The sequence below is a fragment of the Petaurus breviceps genome, unplaced genomic scaffold (assembly GCF_028583685.1).
Source record: "Petaurus breviceps papuanus isolate PSGF00001 unplaced genomic scaffold, PetGlider_PUasm1.0 90895, whole genome shotgun sequence".
In the NCBI taxonomy this organism is placed as follows: Eukaryota; Metazoa; Chordata; class Mammalia; order Diprotodontia; family Petauridae; genus Petaurus; species Petaurus breviceps.
Genome location: NW_027187372.1, coordinates 31054383 through 31071057, shown reverse-complemented (window position 1 = coordinate 31071057; position 16675 = coordinate 31054383). Strand labels below are relative to the sequence as shown.

General features: G+C 46.6%; 1 protein-coding gene across 1 annotated transcript in view; it reads right to left on the bottom strand.

The window, feature by feature from the left end:
- NFASC (neurofascin) overlaps positions 1-16675 on the bottom strand; it is a 98739-nt gene that overhangs the window by 32297 nt on the left and 49767 nt on the right. Inside the window, exons 16-23 of the mRNA XM_069074661.1 lie at positions 15451-15648; positions 14129-14199; positions 10710-10932; positions 9215-9330; positions 7122-7326; positions 5365-5487; positions 3720-3893; positions 1284-1298 (exon numbers count right to left, since the gene is read on the bottom strand). Coding sequence (XP_068930762.1) covers positions 1284-1298; positions 3720-3893; positions 5365-5487; positions 7122-7326; positions 9215-9330; positions 10710-10932; positions 14129-14199; positions 15451-15648 — 1125 coding nt within the window. The remainder of the gene's footprint in view (positions 1-1283; positions 1299-3719; positions 3894-5364; positions 5488-7121; positions 7327-9214; positions 9331-10709; positions 10933-14128; positions 14200-15450; positions 15649-16675) is intronic.

Here is a 16675-nt window from a genome sequence, read left to right as displayed (position 1 = left end):
GACAACCCCAGGAAGGCATGAATCTCTAGCTGACAAAGAACAGGGCTCGAATACAAACAGAAGGAAGCAGAGAGATGCAAAAGCAAAGAGAATTAACCCAAATGAGGGTGGGGAAAGGGAAAAGGATGGGAAATAACCCAGTGGTAAAAGATCCAACATTTTCTCTGAGTGGCGTAAAGCGCAATCTCCTTAAGAAAACTCTGCTCTTGGATTCCCAATCTGCTCTTTAAGGGTGTAGACCCCAACTGGACTCTGTTGAGCCCTTTTCCCAGGACTCCTATACTGACAGTTCTGATCTGAACCTACTCCCATTTCCTAGATAGTAAAACTGAGACTCAGATGGGAATTCAGGCCAAAGCTAAAGGAAGGATCTCAGGAGACATTTGCCCTATTTTTCTAGCTTGGGTTCAGTGGAGGGCTCTCAATTAATGGCTCTCAAATCCCAATGAGAATTTGTAGGGAGGGATTGGGATTCAGCCACCCTGGCTATCATTTTGACCCCACCCCATTCCCAATTTCTGCTCTCTCCCATTCAAAAGCTGCCTTTCAGCTTTCTAGACTGGGGGCTTCCCTCAATCCTTAGAGAAGGTTGGCTTCCTAGGGAGGCAGAGAGCAATTATCACTCAGGGACCAGTAGGACTGGAGCTCCCACTAAGATCGCATGTCAGGCAGGGAAGGTCTTATTCAAGACTGCATTCATGGGGGCCTCAATGAGTCAGCCCCACAGCTAGTAACAAAACCAGCACTGGGCACCCATGCAGCATGCACTGTCAGCATGCAGACCACTCTTACCCCATTTCCTTCTTTTAGTGGCTGGAAGCAAGACCAGGGTGGAAGAAGCCTGGGGTGGCCTAACCCCTGACACCGCCTTTGACCAGAGCCTAGAGGGAAACTCTCTACACTCTTTCTTGGGCAAGATACTTGGTTCTCAGCCAGGCTTCCACAATTCAGGGTCAGCCACTGTCAAGGTTGCTGACAAGCAGAGCAGCCAGCAATCCTAAGGTCTAGGGTTTGGGGGGACAGCTCTGTCCCCTTTAAAGCTGTCCTCCTCTCTTGGGGGAATCTCTGGGAACTGATTCATGGCTTAAGTGGAGAGACTTGTGTTAGGTGCCTTTGAATCTTCTCCGGCCAAGGCTCTTTCCTCTGGGCTTTGCCTCCAGCCACTGAAAAGGTCAATTGTGATCCATGCTTTGGTATCCCTGGCCTCCCCCACCCCAGTTCAGCCTGGGCTCCTCCTGCACCACCCCATGCCATGCTGGTTACCTCCTTGGCTGGTACGATACCTGGGGTTGGAGTAGCTTCAGAAACAGCACCCAAGTTGGGGGGGAGGAGAGAGAAAGGCAAGGGAAGGAAGAGAAAACAGAGGCACAGGTGAAATCACAGGACAAGCACATGGAGAAGGTCTGGAGATAAATGCTGAAGGGTGGGCCTGAGCAAGGACACTGGTCTGTGGTCCCCTTTCCACCTTGCCCATAGGCCATGTCCACATCAACACCAGCTAATGCTTGGCAAATGTTTCCAGGTTGCCCCAATCAGGATGGAGGTGGGCACCACCTTGGACATGTTTGAACAGATTTCTTTCCTCCTGGGTTCTGGTGCCATTTCATGAATTAGATAGTCATCTTTCTAGGAGCTGAAGTGGGGTATTGGTCTGTTCTAATGTTCCCCCAGCCCTGGCTTATATTGGATTCCTTTTCCCCCTCTCAGCTACATGCAAGTCTGTGAGGCCAAAAAGTTACAAAGATGGGTCAAGAAGCCAATTCTACTCCTTGTTCCTATTACCTATGAGAGTGCTGACATGGTCAAGGTGGTTTGACCATGATTTAGTGGGTGTGGAGAGGACCCTATGATATTAGAGCAACGGAGAGACTAGCCATAGGAATGGTTCTTACTACACTAAATGCAATAGACTGGGTTTTTTTGAGGGGGAGGTTGAGGGGAGTACAGCTAGCTTAGGCCACTTCTAGCTCATTCCTGGGCTGCTCAGTAGAATAGAGATGCTAAAAGAGCTCCTTTGCTTATCTTCTGCCACTGGGTTTTTTCTCAAACCCATTAGATTGAAGGCCCTAAGTTACAACTCAGGCTTCATGGCATGTACCCAAGCCTGAGAGAAGGTCTTGCTTTGTCCTCTTGTCCCCTAGGGCTGCTGAACTTTTTCTTTCCTAGTTACTAGGTTTTGACAATGGGGCTTTATTGGCTTTTCTGCATCTGATCTGGGGCAGCCTGGGGCTGAGGAGGAGGAGAGTTTTTCTCCTCCTGAGTCCTTCTCTGATGTGGGCAATCAAGCCTGCATGAAGTCTCAACTGTCCCGCTCCATCCCCCCTCTGCCCAAAAATGTGCCTGCCAATGCTCGGGGGGCAAAGTGACCAAGCCTTCTTTTGCTGATCATGCTCTCCAGTTTACAAGACCAGAGAAAGCGTTCTATCATCAGCCTGTTTCCAAGCCAGCTGTGTCCTCTATTTACCTCATCACCTGCCATTGCCCCAGAGTTGGATTGTCGGGCAAAGGCAAAGAAGGAGGGTTGCTAGTCCTCTCAGGACCCAGGCCAGTAAGGGAGCCAAAAGGCTCTTTGAGGGTGGGGACGAGGATGTGTTCAGGATTTGTGGGATGTCTGGTTATGTCCAAGGACACTGATCAGGGAGGCTGGAAGCTTCCTGAAACTTTTGTAGCAGACCTGGGATACTGGTCTCTGGAAGTGCAGAGGGGTTCTCCTCCTCTACAGACCGGATCTGACAAATTGGTGGCTTTAAGAGCCTGACATCTCCCCTATTCCTCTCCTGGACAAGCCGTTTTCACCAGGGTGAGTGGTGCCTCAGGCTGAAGTCCTATGAGAAGAGCTAAGCAACAGCTCCCAGTTTTCCCTGAAGACACAACTTGGGTCTTGGGGCCCCAGGTGGCATTCAGCCAAGCTCATCCTTCAGGGCAATAGAACCAATGCTAGTACCTTGATCTACTAAATGATTGGGGCTCTTAGGGACCCCCCAGTCCACTTCCTCCAAATGCTTTCTTCTCCCATTAGGATATGAGCCCCTTGCCTTTCTTTGTCTCTCCAGTGCTCAGCACACTACCTGAGACGTAGTTAGCATTTAATAAATGCTTGTGGACCGAACTGTCACTCTCACCCAGGTTACAGGGCTGCCTATATCCATCTCTTCCTGAAGAGCACTTACAGAAAGAGATCTGTAGCCTAGAGTCTCCTTCTGAGGCCATCACTGCTTCCTGTCCATTCTATTCCAAGGACACCCAGACCAAGGCCAGAGCTGATCCTGACCAGGCACTGGCCCCTATGAAGAAATCTCTGGGCCCCAGGGCCCTTATGGATATTATTATCACTACTGTTATATTCTTAGGTGAGTGAGGACACATATTACCCAGGCATTCCTGTAACATATTCACTTCCAAAGCAACTTCCCTCATATATCAATGCATTTCATCCTCCTGATATCCCTGTGAGAGAAAATAGCCATTAAATGACTTTTCTAAGGATCCAAGTCCTTTTGACAGATTGAGCAAATATAAGCTCTCTAGCTTGAAAGAAGCCTTCTAGGATCTTGCCACCAAGAATGGAGCAGAGATGCTACAGGTAGGATATAGGAAAAAAAGATGCTTTGGTGCATACTCTTGGACAACTGATTAAATCAGGACCACTGGTTTCTGGTTCAAGCAGCACTGTCCCCACCAGATGCTTGTCCAAGCTCAGGTTGGCTCACCGTACCTACCTTCATTCGGTGGAGGTGGCGACTCCTCTGTGACTACTTCCCCGTTACCCACTTGAGTCCTGGCGCTGAGTGAGAAGCGGTATCGGGACACAGGGTCTGCTCTCTGTATTGAGAACTTAGTCTGATTGGGAGAAAAGGTCTCAACCATAGCCTTCCCTGTCTTGGTTCCATTAACTGGAGAGAGAAAACAAAGAAGAATCTTCTCACTTTAAGGGTTCTTTAACTATGGAAAAGGAAGGTGAGGAATCTGTCAAGTGACCACAGAGACTTGGGGGACTAGCCAGCTTAGGGGCATTTGGGTTTGAAGGGCTCAGACAGGATGATATCTTGAGCTCTCTTTCAGGATTATGAAGCCACACAGTCCCTATTTTCACCCTGCTATCATTATTCCTAGCTCAATGACAAATTAAGGAATAGCTGCTATTTAGACCAAGTCTGAAAGGCTGTTTACAATCTTTTTTTTTGGAGGGCAATTGAGGTTAAATGACTTGCCCAAGGTCACACGTCTAGTTTTTGTGTTAAATATCTGAGGCCAGATTTGAACGCAGGTCCTCCTGACTCCAGGGCCAGTGCTCTATTCATTGTGCCACCTAGCTACCCCTTAAGTTTATAATCTTAAGGTCTCTCTGTGCATTTAAGCATTATAGAAGATATATCTAAATTCTGAATATATCTTTTTCTTAAAAAAAAAAAAACAACACCCAAACAAACCAAAACAAAACCTAGTGCAAAGTCACTGGGCTAGATTTCAACCATGACTGCCATCTTTCTTAAAGGGTCCATTCAATATACTTCAAAGGATGCAGGGGTCAGGCTTAAAGTCTCATTCTGAACAGTACAAAAAAGCCCATTGTTAGATAATTGTAATGCTCAACAACAAAGTAACCGACACTTTAAGCTTCCTGAAGAGCTGCTGCACCACCTATTTTTAGTTCTTAGAATCTCTGGAGACCTTCAAAAATAATGAACACTCCTCTGATACTTTGGGACACCAGGGATAAGCCTCAGGGGGGAAGTGAGGTAACTGCTATTCAGGTGGAGAGAGGCTAACCCCTGACTCCTCAGTCCACATTTCCTTAGCACCTGGGTTCAGTTCAATTTGCTATGCTATGATCTCTCTCTTTCTCTTCCTTCTCTAGCCCTCCCTTCCCCTTATCTCTCCCCCTCCCTCCCTCCATCCCCATCCTCCTTTTCTCTCCTCTCTCTCCCTTTCCTTCTCTCTCTCCTTCTCTCTCTCTCTCCCCTCTCCCTCTCTTCCTTCCTCTCCCTTTCATCCCTTCATTCCTGCCTCTCCAGTTGTTTATATGTTCTTTGAAAGCCACTGGGTCTTGGGAGCCTGGGTCCTTTTGCCTGGATCTAACGAATGTTCCTATGTCTCCTATCCCATCAGTCTGGGCATTTGTCCCAAGTCAGGCACTATTTCTAGACTGGGAGTTTCTTGTGGGCAGGGACTCTTTCTTCCATCAGACTTTGAGCCCTGTAAGGGCAGGAAGTAAGTATCTTTTCTTTAAATCAAAGAAGAGGGTCCTTCACAAAGACGTTGCTTAGTATAAGGGGTTTGGTCTGGTTCCCCTGGCTAAGTGATTAGAATGGATTTGTCTTTCCCTGATAAAGAGGAGGCATGGGGAGGATGAACCATACATACAGGCAAGGTATCTAAGATTGTATCCTGTCAGGATCCCATTGGGGTGTTCTGGGTGATCCCATTCCAGGTTGATTGTCTCCAGGTTGGGCTGCCGGACTCGGAAACGTCTGGGGGCACTGGGTACTTGGGGAAGGAGGAGAGAGCAAGGGAGAGGAGTGGAGGGGCAGGAGGGCAAAGGGGAAGACAGGAAAAACAAAACACAAGTATGAAGGTAGCTGAACCTGCTTAGCTACTAGATCAATATATGTTGGACTAACATACTATAAGTATGAAGAATTAAAAACTAGAGGACTGTGAGTTGAAGTCCACTGCCCCAGGCTTGGGAATGGTGTTCTGGGAAACACTGGACTTCACATCTTTGCCACTGAGCTCAGGGGTGCTTAAGAACTAGTAACCAACTTGTAATCAACTAAATGAAGCCTGAGTGTCCACCATTCCCCTAGCAGAATGCTAAGCTAACCCTTATTAGAGGATTCTTTTGAGGTTGAGCAGGGCTCCTCCTTTGAGAAAAGCCAATTTTTAGCAATTCTATGTAGTTTTACAGGGTGGGGTTCTGTCACTGGACAGAAACATGGGATGAGCTTACTGGGAGGCAAGAAGCTGATGGGGGGCTTCTCTCAAGACTGAGAGGAGAAAGGGAGTGAAGAGAGACAGACCCAAGATGGGATAAAGAAGAGAAAGAAAAAAGGAAGAGAAGAGAAAAGGGAGAAAAAGAGAGAAAGAAAAGAGGAAGGAGGGAAAAATCAGGAAAGTAGAGAGAATGGAAAGCAAACAGAATAGAAAAAAGAAGAAGAGGTGAGAAATGAATGCCTATGATCATGCTCCCAGGCAAATTATCACCTCCTAAATAAAGCTGGTTCCATTAGCTAATGGCTTAATCTGGATCACAGCATATGATATGATATGATATGATATATATATATATATATAATATAATACACTATACTATAACATAATGGCAAGGGATCTGGGTTCAAATTTCAGCTCTGCCACTTGGTAGCAAATTATTTAATTTCCCTTTACTTTAGGTTCTTCACCCACCTATAAAATGGAGATATGACAGACACTATCTTTCTCAAAAAGATGCTTTTGAGAATCAATAGGATAACATAAATAATTGATTTGTAAAGAAAGCGTCAACCTAGCTGTCAGTAATGCTCTGATTCTCATTCTGATAAGAGTCTGCTATGTGGTGTTGGGCAAATCAGCTTAACCTCTTTGGGCTTTGGTTTCTTTATGTACAAAATGATGGCATTGGGCAAGCGACTCCTCAGATTCTTCCCAGCTCTAATATGGTGTATCTTGCTTTACGGTCCCTGTGTCGGGGAGCCCAAATTAAAGGCTTTATGGTGATGAGAGAGAGGTCAGGAGATATGAGAAAGCTGCTGCATCTTTTTTGAACTGGGGTCCCTCAGGGACTCAGGGCTGAATGAGCCGTTTGTCTCTAGTCACGGAGAGCCTGGGAGCCAGTCAAGGATCTAGGCGGTCCCCGTGGGAGTCAGTCTGTAACATCAGATCTGGAATTGTCCCATCCAGTCCCGAATAGCTTTCCTCTCTAGAGCCTTTCTGCTGGAGGTCACCCAGACCGTGAAGCCAGTCAAGGAGATTCCAGAGGGTCCACGGGTTCCCCCGAGGTCATGTGAATGCCGACTTGCATCATCCTGTGTCAGGTGACATGGAAGCAATACCAACTTGACCAGGGTTGGTCAGGGTGGCAACCCTGATCTTGCCTGACTGGTATTGCCATGAAGACCTACCTCCTTCTGGGGTGGTGAACTCCTTGACTTCACTGCGAGGCCCATCACCTCTCCCATTGACCACAACCATCTCCAATTTGTAGTTGCTGTAGGGAAACAGGCTTGACACTACACCCCGTGCTCGGTCGCTGGAGAAACTGGCAAACTGTCTCTTTTGAGACACCCACAGGCCCTTCAGCAAGCTGCTCTCCCTCCAGAAATAAGCCTTGGGGACAAAGGCAGACCAGTGAGAGGCTGCCATTCCAGGCGCCTGGTTAGTTGTTAGTGGTTGGTGGTGTCTGGCCTTTCTTTGGCTCGTAATTTTCTCCAAATCCCTGAGGAGCATAGGGCTTCAGCACAGCCTCAGCACCCCAACTTGAGGGTGGTGGTGCAGCCTTGAAAAGGCTGAGGTGAACACAAATTTACAGCAGATAAGTGAAATAGCTTGTTGATCCCATTCATTTTCTGATCCATGTCACACTCCCAAGGGGTGGTGGGTAGGCAGAATGGCTAAATGTGTGTCTGTGACCGTCCACCCTGGGGACTTATTTTACAAGGCTCTATTAAGCTCTGTTCAGTGAGTCAGCTACAGAGTCATAAATAAAATCCAGGAGTCCAGGGCAGAAAGAACTTTGCTTTGTGCTCAAAGACCACACCACCTCAAGCTAGATTAGTAGGTTTTAGATAAGAAACAAGTGAAGAATTTTAGGTAACATTGAAAATCTGAATTTGGAAGATGCTAATCTAGTCCCTTGACACCAAATAGTTTCTATCCAAACCCTTTGGTGATCTTTAGGAACAGGCTAAACAACCACCTGTCTGGGTGGTTAAGATAAGATAAGATTCTTTCTAGAGACAGGGGGCTGGACAGGATGATTTAGGTTATCAAATCAAGGCTGAATTTCCCTTTATTGGGGGTCCTGTGTATATATCAGGCATATGGTCCAATTGAATGACCTAAGCTTCTTCCAATTCTAGGATTCTGACCTTGCAATGTTGTAACAAAAGTGAAAATTCATGGATTTGTTGCAAATGGTTGAATGAAGGTGGTGATCACTACTCCCCATCCCCGTTCCTCACCTGCCCTCCTTCACCCCCTTGCCAGTGTTATTTGGAGCTCCCAGGGTTCATTATGGAGCAAGTTCAGGCTTAGGTGGGAAGGAGGTCAGAGTTAGAGTGCTTTTAGTGCTCTCAGCTCTGGGCAGAAAACCTCCCAGGGAAGTAGGTTGTGTGAGTATATGAGCAAACAAGCTTTGAGTTAAGAATTTATTTCAAGGTCTTTCCTTCTCCTACTTAGCTACTTTATTTCCCAGAAATGGGTATCCCTTCGTTCCCACCCTGACCTGTCCAACAGCCAACTCTGAATGATCCCACTGGTCACAGATCAGGCAATCAGAACCCAAAGATGGCCTCCACTAATTGTTTTTGTTATAAGTCTCCCCCACCCCATGCCCACTCTTACTTTTACCTAAGCTACACAAGAGGAGACTTGGGGTGGACTAATTTGAGAGGTCTTCCTCTTCCCCTTTCTTCCCCAGCCTTCAGAAGGAATGGCTAATGAGCAGAGGTGTTACAAGAGAAGCCTTGAAGCTGGGGAATACACACTCCAGTCAGTCGGTCCCTGGATAATTGAGAGTTGGCTGTGACCATACAAGGAGTCGGAGGCCTTTGAGCTGCATTCTCAGTTAGCTTGGAATTTAAAAAATTTAAAAATCTGCTTGGGTGAAGGGAGAGTTAAAGAGATGGGGTGAGGAGTGTATCAGACTGGCATAGCATCTCATCTTCCCACCCATATGCAGGCTTACACATATCGCATGGGTAATATGTGAGAGCCAGTGCTATCTATGCCAGTCCAAACCTACTCTCCGTCACTTGTGGCCCTCTGCTGGGCAAATTCATCGCTCCTCAGAAGCCTTAAAGGAGACTTGTGATGACCTGGATAGTTATTTGAAAAAAGAATCTCAGGTACCCACGTTTTCTAAGATTAGCTCTCCCAGCTGGGTTGGCAAACCTGCCCACCCCATCCAGAATTAGTGTACCAGCCATCTGCTGCCCCCCAGCCCCTGGTTAGTCAACTGGGCAGTTACGCATGGCCAGGAGGCTGGCTTGCTCACTCGATACTCTCTAAGCTGACCCTGGACCGTGTCCGGGTAGACTCGGTTCCACTGAAGGCCGATGGCTGTGCTGTTCAGGACCCGAACTTTTACATCAGTGGGTGCAGCCCTGGGATCTGAAATGTGGGGGAAGAGAGATGAGGCCCCGGTTATGCAGGTGGAGTCACGGTGACTCCCTGTGGCCCCTTGAGATCCCTTCTGGACTGTTTTTTCCCACAGTTACTCCCCCAGCAAACTGCAAAAAAGAGAGCATGTTACCCCAATCAAACTAGGGGGTCACCAAGGGCAGGGAATATCTTTTCTTTTTCAAGTACTGTCCTTGGTGCCTGGATGTAGTAACTTCAAGGTGTGTGTGCGTGTGTGTGTGTGCATGCACATATGTGTGTGTGCGTGAAAGTTTTCAGATGGAAGAGCTTCCTCCTACCTGCTGGAGATTTTCTTCTTGCCTTTCTCATATTGTCTATAGCCTTCAAACTTCATGGCCCAGGCTAGTGTACTGATCTTCAGTGACTACCCTGGAAAGGAACCCTTAACTCCCATCCCCTCCACTGGAGACAATGGCCTTGGAGGGTCTCCATCCTCCTGGGAAGGTCAGGTTACTCCCACTGTACTCTAGATGGCCATCTCTGCCTCTTCTCCCCTTCTACTTTACCAAAGGAGTGGAAACAAGCATGAACAGAGGTCCTGATAGGCAACAGGGACAAGGAACTATGTCCTTCTTTCTGGAGAACCTATGTCTTTCTATCTGGAAACTTTGCCAGGAAGTCAGGGAAGAGCCAAATGTACCTATTTCCTGTTGCTTTCCTCTATTTATGTCCCCAGATGGCAACTAAAAGCTCAGTCCTGAGTCAGGCATTTCTAGGAAGCAAGGCCTCTCTCCTTCATTTTCTATTTTGTCAGCATGGACACAGCTGGTCTCATCCCCATAGCCCTCTTCCCAGACCAGACCTAGTCCCCACCAAAGAGAGATGAATCACCCCAAGCTGTCTGCACCCTACTGTGATGGGGCAACGTTGGTCACAGTTCCTCCTGCCACCAGATGATATTCCAGAGACTTTAGTGATTCACTGAATCTACCATTGGGGTTAACCCATTAAGAGACCAACAAGTCATCTTGGGGTTTGGGAGAGAGTTCGGGGGCCAATGGAGGCAACCACATGAGTGCTTGGGCCCCTGCTGTTTTCCCTGTAGATCATCTGTAAGACCTGTGTAGACCCTAGCTTGGCACTAGCCCTCAAATGCCTCTGCCCTCATCTCTCCTTCCATGTTGAAGGCTCATGGTTTGAAGTGATGGTGGGATTCGAAGCAAGATTGGCTACCATTCTCTTCTGCTGCCTTCATTTGGGTCTCTATGGCTAGTGCCTTGAGGGCATTTCCTATAACCCATGGCTTCCCCTTGGGCACCAGCAGGCAAGGTGTGTGAGCCTTTGGTAGAAACAGCACTTGACAGAAGTACTCAGGCACTTGAGAGAAGAAGAGAGAGGCGGATACTCACAATCTTCCCCAGAGTAGCCAATGACGGTGTCTGGCTCCGGTCCCTTCCCAAAATCATTCTCCGCCTGCACTCGGATCTCGTAAGGCACATAGACTGGGGTCGGCACCACTGTATAACGTGAGCCCCACACCGTGGCATTGTTCCAGCTCTCCCTTCCTTCCCGACGCCGCCATTTTACAATATAGCGGAGGTTGGGTCCGAATGCAGATGTGGCGTTCATGGGCTGAGCAAGAAAGAAAGAGACCAGACAGAAAGGGATAGGGAGGAATCTGGTCACACAACTACTCCCCATCCTTCTGCCTGTGGCCAATACTCTTCCCTCCCCAAGCCTCTGACTTACAAAGTAAAGCAGGAGCCAATGGCCCCTTCCCTCAGAGAAAGCTGAGAAGACAACATGTACCTTAGTTAGCTGGTGTAGCAGTTAGAAAGCTGGCTTGGGGGTCAGGAAGACCTAGGTTCAAATCCTGCCTCTGAATTCTATAGGGAGATGGGACCCTGGAAAAGCCCCCTAGACAGGTATATAATAATCTAATTTGCAGACAAGGTACTGATCCCCATTGGCAAAGAGGGTTTATTGATTTTGATATTCTCTAATCTATGAAATCTCAGCTCCATGCCCTGTAACTATATAGGGGCAGTTAGGTGGTATGGTGGGCCTGGAGTCAGGAAGACCTGAGTTCAGATTCAGCTTTAGATACCTATTAGTCATGTGACTCTGGGCAAGTCACTGAACCTCTGCTTGTTTCCTCATCTTTTAAAATGGGGATGAGAACAGCACTTACCTCCTAGGGTTGTTGTGAGGATCATAAAAAATTTAGTATAGTACCTGGCACATAAGTACTATATGTATGTTAACTATTGTTAGCTTTTATCCAGTAGTGACTTATGTGTGGCAAAATTTTGACTTAAGTCCCGTCTTTCTTCGACATCAAGGATGCTTTCCATTTGTGCTTGGGAAATGTAAACACGGTTTTAACAGGGGTCTAAGCAAATCTGACTTTAATAGGCAATATGGGCAGGTAGTTGGCTCAGTGGGTAGAGTGCCAGGTCTGGAGTCAAGAAGGCTCATCTTCCTGAGTTCAAATCTGGCCTCAGACATTTACTGGCCGTGTGACCCTGGGCAAGTCACTTAACTGTATTTGCCTCAGTTTCCTCATCTGTAAAAGGAGGCTGGAGAAAGAAATGGCAAATTACTCCAGAATTTTTGCCAAGAAGACCCCAGATGGGGTCACTTTGAGTAGGACATGACTGAAATAGCTGAACAGCAACATGGAGGACTATAAAGAACTTTGGATTTGGAGCCAAATGACCAGGGTTATGGGACTGTCTCTCATTCACTGGTTGTGTGATGGGAGACAAATCACTTAACATCTCTCAGAACCAGTCTCCTTATCCACAAAATGAGAATAAGATTTGAGCTACCTGCCTCTCAGGTGTGTCTTGGGCATGCAATGAGATGATGTGGGCAAAGTACTTCATATTTGGGGAGCATTTGGACCTGGCGTTTCATTAGTTTATAGAGAGTCTCTGATGGGGAAACTACCTTTACCAACACAAATTGGATCTCACAGTCTTAGAGAGTTGCTTAGGGGCACTGAGTGGTTCAGTGACTTACTCAGAGTCAGAGAGAAGTTTGTGAAAAGTGGGACTTGAACCTGGGTCTTCTTGACTTGGTTTGCCTCTCAATATGGTCCTATATAGCTGTCATCTCTTAATAATACTAACTCAATTGTGTAGCATTAAAAGGCTTAGCCCAAGAGCTCTGTGAAGCTGAGAGTATCAATATGATCCTGATTTTACATATAACGAAACTGAGGCTCAAAGAGGTTATATGAACTGCCCATGCAGAAGAAGCTAGTACAAATGTTGGAGCCAGTCTTCAAACCTGATTTTCCTGCCTCTAAATCCAGCATTAAGATTTTATTATGTTGCGCTGCATATGTATGCATATGTTTAAGATGTTATTAGTACTATGTTAAAGAAAGCACATCTGCTACCCCCAAAATCAGAACATGCACTCAAAGGCCAAAAAAAAAGACTGGATTATCCACTGTTTTGGCTTAACTATGCTATTTTATTGTGGTTCAGTTCTTTCAGTCAAGTCCTACTCTTTGTGACCCTATGTGGAGTTTTCTTGGCAAAGATCCTGGAGTTGTTTGTAATTTCCTTCTCCAGCTCATTTTACAGATGAGGAAACTGATGCCAATAGGGTTAAGTGTCCAAGGTCACACAGTTACCAAGTGTCCGAGGCTGCATTTGAACTCAGGTCTTCCTGCATCTAGGCCTTGAGCTCTAACAACTGCACGACCTCACTGCCTCTATACCATATCTCAGCACGCATGTCCACTTCTATCTACCTTTCCAGATTTCCTTTACATATTGTCTTCCCCCATTAGAATATAAGCTTTTTTTTTCTTTTTGAAGGGGAGAAGGCAAGGCAATTGGGGTTAAGTGACTTGCCCAAGGTCACACAGCTAGTAAGTGTGTCAAGTGTCTGAGGCTGGATTTGAACTCAGGTCCTCCTGACTCCAGGGCTGGTGCTCTATTCCCTTTGCCACCTAGCTGCCCCTAGAATGTAAGCTTTTTAAGAGCACAGATAGTCTTGTTTGTTTGTATTCTTAGTGCTTAGCCCAATGCCTAGCATATAGTAAGTGCTTAATAAATGCTGGATGTGTATGTGCCTGTCTTATCTCCCCCCAAAAGTTATCAGCTCATAGAAAACAAGGGCTCATTCTTTATTCTGTATTCCAAAGTCTGGGCCTTGCCTCTTGGGATAAAGCTGACAGAAATTCAGAAGACAAATTATCCTTTTTGGGGCTTTGGGCTCTGGGTCTCTTGAGCATGTATTTTGTTAGAGCCCCTTATCCTAAACATGACTTAATGGGAACAAAATACTGACAGTAATTCCAAGCACAAGTGAGTGGGGCTTTGTGATACTAGGCTTAGAAGGAATCTTGTAAGGTTATCTGGGTTACTTCCTGCCTTTAGGCAGGCCTCTCTTGAAACTATCCTAAAGAATTGCTTCTGTTTTGTTCCAGAAAAATACTCCAGATGTGCTGGGTTAATATGGGCAGCGTCATATTCCAACCAAAGCCAGGACGTCCTTCTTAATGTCTAACCTTAATCCCCCCTGGTCCAGTAGGAAATGATTCCCTTGTGTCTTACTTGGTGGAGTTCTTCTTGGCCACCACTAACCAGACAGTGAAGAGTCCTTTGTCCCTTCTCCTTTCCCTTACTCTTAACTGTGCTTCCTCTCTGAAATCTCCCTGTCTGTTTACTTCGTAAGATGCCCAGCATGGAGAGAAGCTAATATCCTCTGGAGAAGGGCTGATGGTCTGGACTGTGTGGGGCCTGAACAGGCAGCACATCACCAGAAGGGGAAGGGCATGGGAAGTGGTGCAATAAAAAGAAAATCTTACCGTCCACGTGATTTCCATGTTGTTCTTTCTGGATCCTGCTCCCTTGACATCACCTGGATTGGATTCTGGGGCTGAAATCCAAATGGAAAGAGTTTATTTCTAGTTAATACCTCTCTCACTATTATCTGACTCAAAGCTCACTTCCTCCAGGCAAGTTCCCTGGCTTGCTCTCATACATAATTATTTCTCTTTTTTTCTTCCTCACAGATGCCCTGCATTCTTGTGCATGGGTTTGGATGTTTCTTTGTAAATGAACATTCTTAAGTTTCTTTCCTGAGTGCATGTTTTGTTTCCTTAACTAAGCCTGGCTGTAGATAGGAGCTGCATCATTTCCCATATTATTGTCCATTTATTTTGGACATTGGAGTCCTTCACTTTAAAGATTATAGGAGTGCACACTGTGGGGTATGTTCTGTTCACTGTACAGCCAACTCTCCAACGTGCACTTATGTTCATTCATCTTTCTGCTTTCTTTATCGGAAATGTTTAAGTGCAGACCTGCTTCCCCCTGACACCTGGGATGGTCTTGGGCTACCTCCTTCCTCACTGCTACTGCAAGATGATTTGAACTCAGGAAATTCAAATTCAAAGAAGCAAAATATTTTGAAGACATAGTGTCTGGAACAATGCCTGGCCCATAGTAGAAGTGCTCGATAATGATGATTGATCGTTGTCCAAAATAACTTAAATCGCATGTGTATGTACCACCAATCATCTGATAATAGGAGTCAGAATTAGGCTGGACCTCAGAAATCATCTAGCCCAGGCTTCTAAATCCTTACAAAAATTTGGATTCAGTCAAAGGGCCATACGTAAGGATTCAGAATGTGACTCATGGTCTTAAGGCCGCAGGTTCCCTACCCCTGATCTAGCCCAGCCCCCTCATTTACAGAGACCCAGACAGGATCTGCTCAGTCACAGAGCTAATAAGTAGTTGGCTTGTTCAGGGAATTCTAAATTCAGTGCTCTTTCCATCACAGCGGGCCCCACCTCCACTCTCACTTAACACGATTAATCTCTCTCCTCCCTTCCTCCAACCCCCAACAGAAAACCTTGATCTGATATTGTCTGGCCAAAGGCAGGGACACAGAACACTCTGTGATGTGCCAGGTGCTGGCGGTGGCCACAGGACTGGAGGCAGGTGAGGTAGAGGAAAGGTCTCCACTCCAACCTATCCAGTTTATAATCAAATATACCTTCTTGGGAATTATTTACGCTATTTTCCATTGTTGCCCTTCAAAAATCTGACTTTTGCACTGTGCTCCCTTGGATGTTAGGGTTCCATTGGGCTGGGAGGGGGAAGGTGACCTCCAAGCACTCACGTGCACCACTGGTCCTGTAGCGCTCAGACGGGAGGCTAGGATGACTGCTTCCAACATCATTGACGGCGATGACCCGGAACTGGTAGTTGACATATGGGGATAGCTGGAGGACTGCTGAATTGACGCTGCCCGGGTGTTTGGAATGACTGTGCCAGACGCCGGGCTGGAACTGGTCCTCTTCGAATTGGACGACGTACTCTGAGTGGGGAACAGCACAGCAGGGGAGCTGAACCCAAGCTCTTCCTCTCCTAGGGCTCTCTCTTCTTCCGCCCGTTTATCACATGCCCAAGAGAACAAGGAGTGGGCAGGGATGCTTACTCCCAGATAGACAGGGAGAGTTTGAGGTTCAGTTATGTTAACAGCAGACTCTCAGAGGGGGGAGGAGCCTCTGAAGTCACCTCATCCAGGAGGTGCATCATTGCACAGGAGGGTGCTGTCCAAAGGTGGACAGAGCCCCTCTGGTAGGCAGTGGGTCCTTTATCACTGGAGAGTGTAAAGAGTGCGAGGGTGCCCGCTTGGCATGTAATGGAGGGTCCTCCTGTTCACTTACCCACTAGACCTGATGACCCCCGAGGATCCTTACTGCTCTGAGAAACACCTCCAGGGTTGGCAGTGCCCTGCGCTAATTCTACATAGTGCCAATCATTAGGGAATTTTCCTCATATCAAATGAAAACCTGCCTCTCTGCAAGCTCCATACATTGCTCCTAGTTCTATCCTTTGGGACCAAGTCAAATTCTAATCTGTCTTCCACATGTTGCTTTTGTTGTTCAGTTGTGTCCGACTCTTTGTGACCCCATTTGGGTTTTTCTTAACAAAGATACTGGAGTAGTTTGCCGTTTCCTTCTCCAGCTCATTTAACAGATGAAGAAAATGAGGCAAACCAAGTTAAGTGACTTGCCCAGGGTCACACAGCTCAGTGTCTGAGGTCAGATTTGAATTCAGAATGATGAGTTTTTCTGACTTCACTGCGCCACCTAGTGCCTCTCTTTCACATGACATCTTTCCAAAACAAGACAGTAATCTTGCGCCTGAGTCTTTTTTTTTAGCTAAATGGCCTTCCTTTCTTCAATCGTTCCATATATGTCATGCCTTCTAGCTTCATATCTCTAGATTACTTATTTAGACAACTCTCAAATCACAAGTCTTCTAGCATAGTTTTTTCCAGTGTTTTTCAAAATTTCTGGCCTCAGTATCCCTTGTCATTTTAAAAAATTGAGGATGCC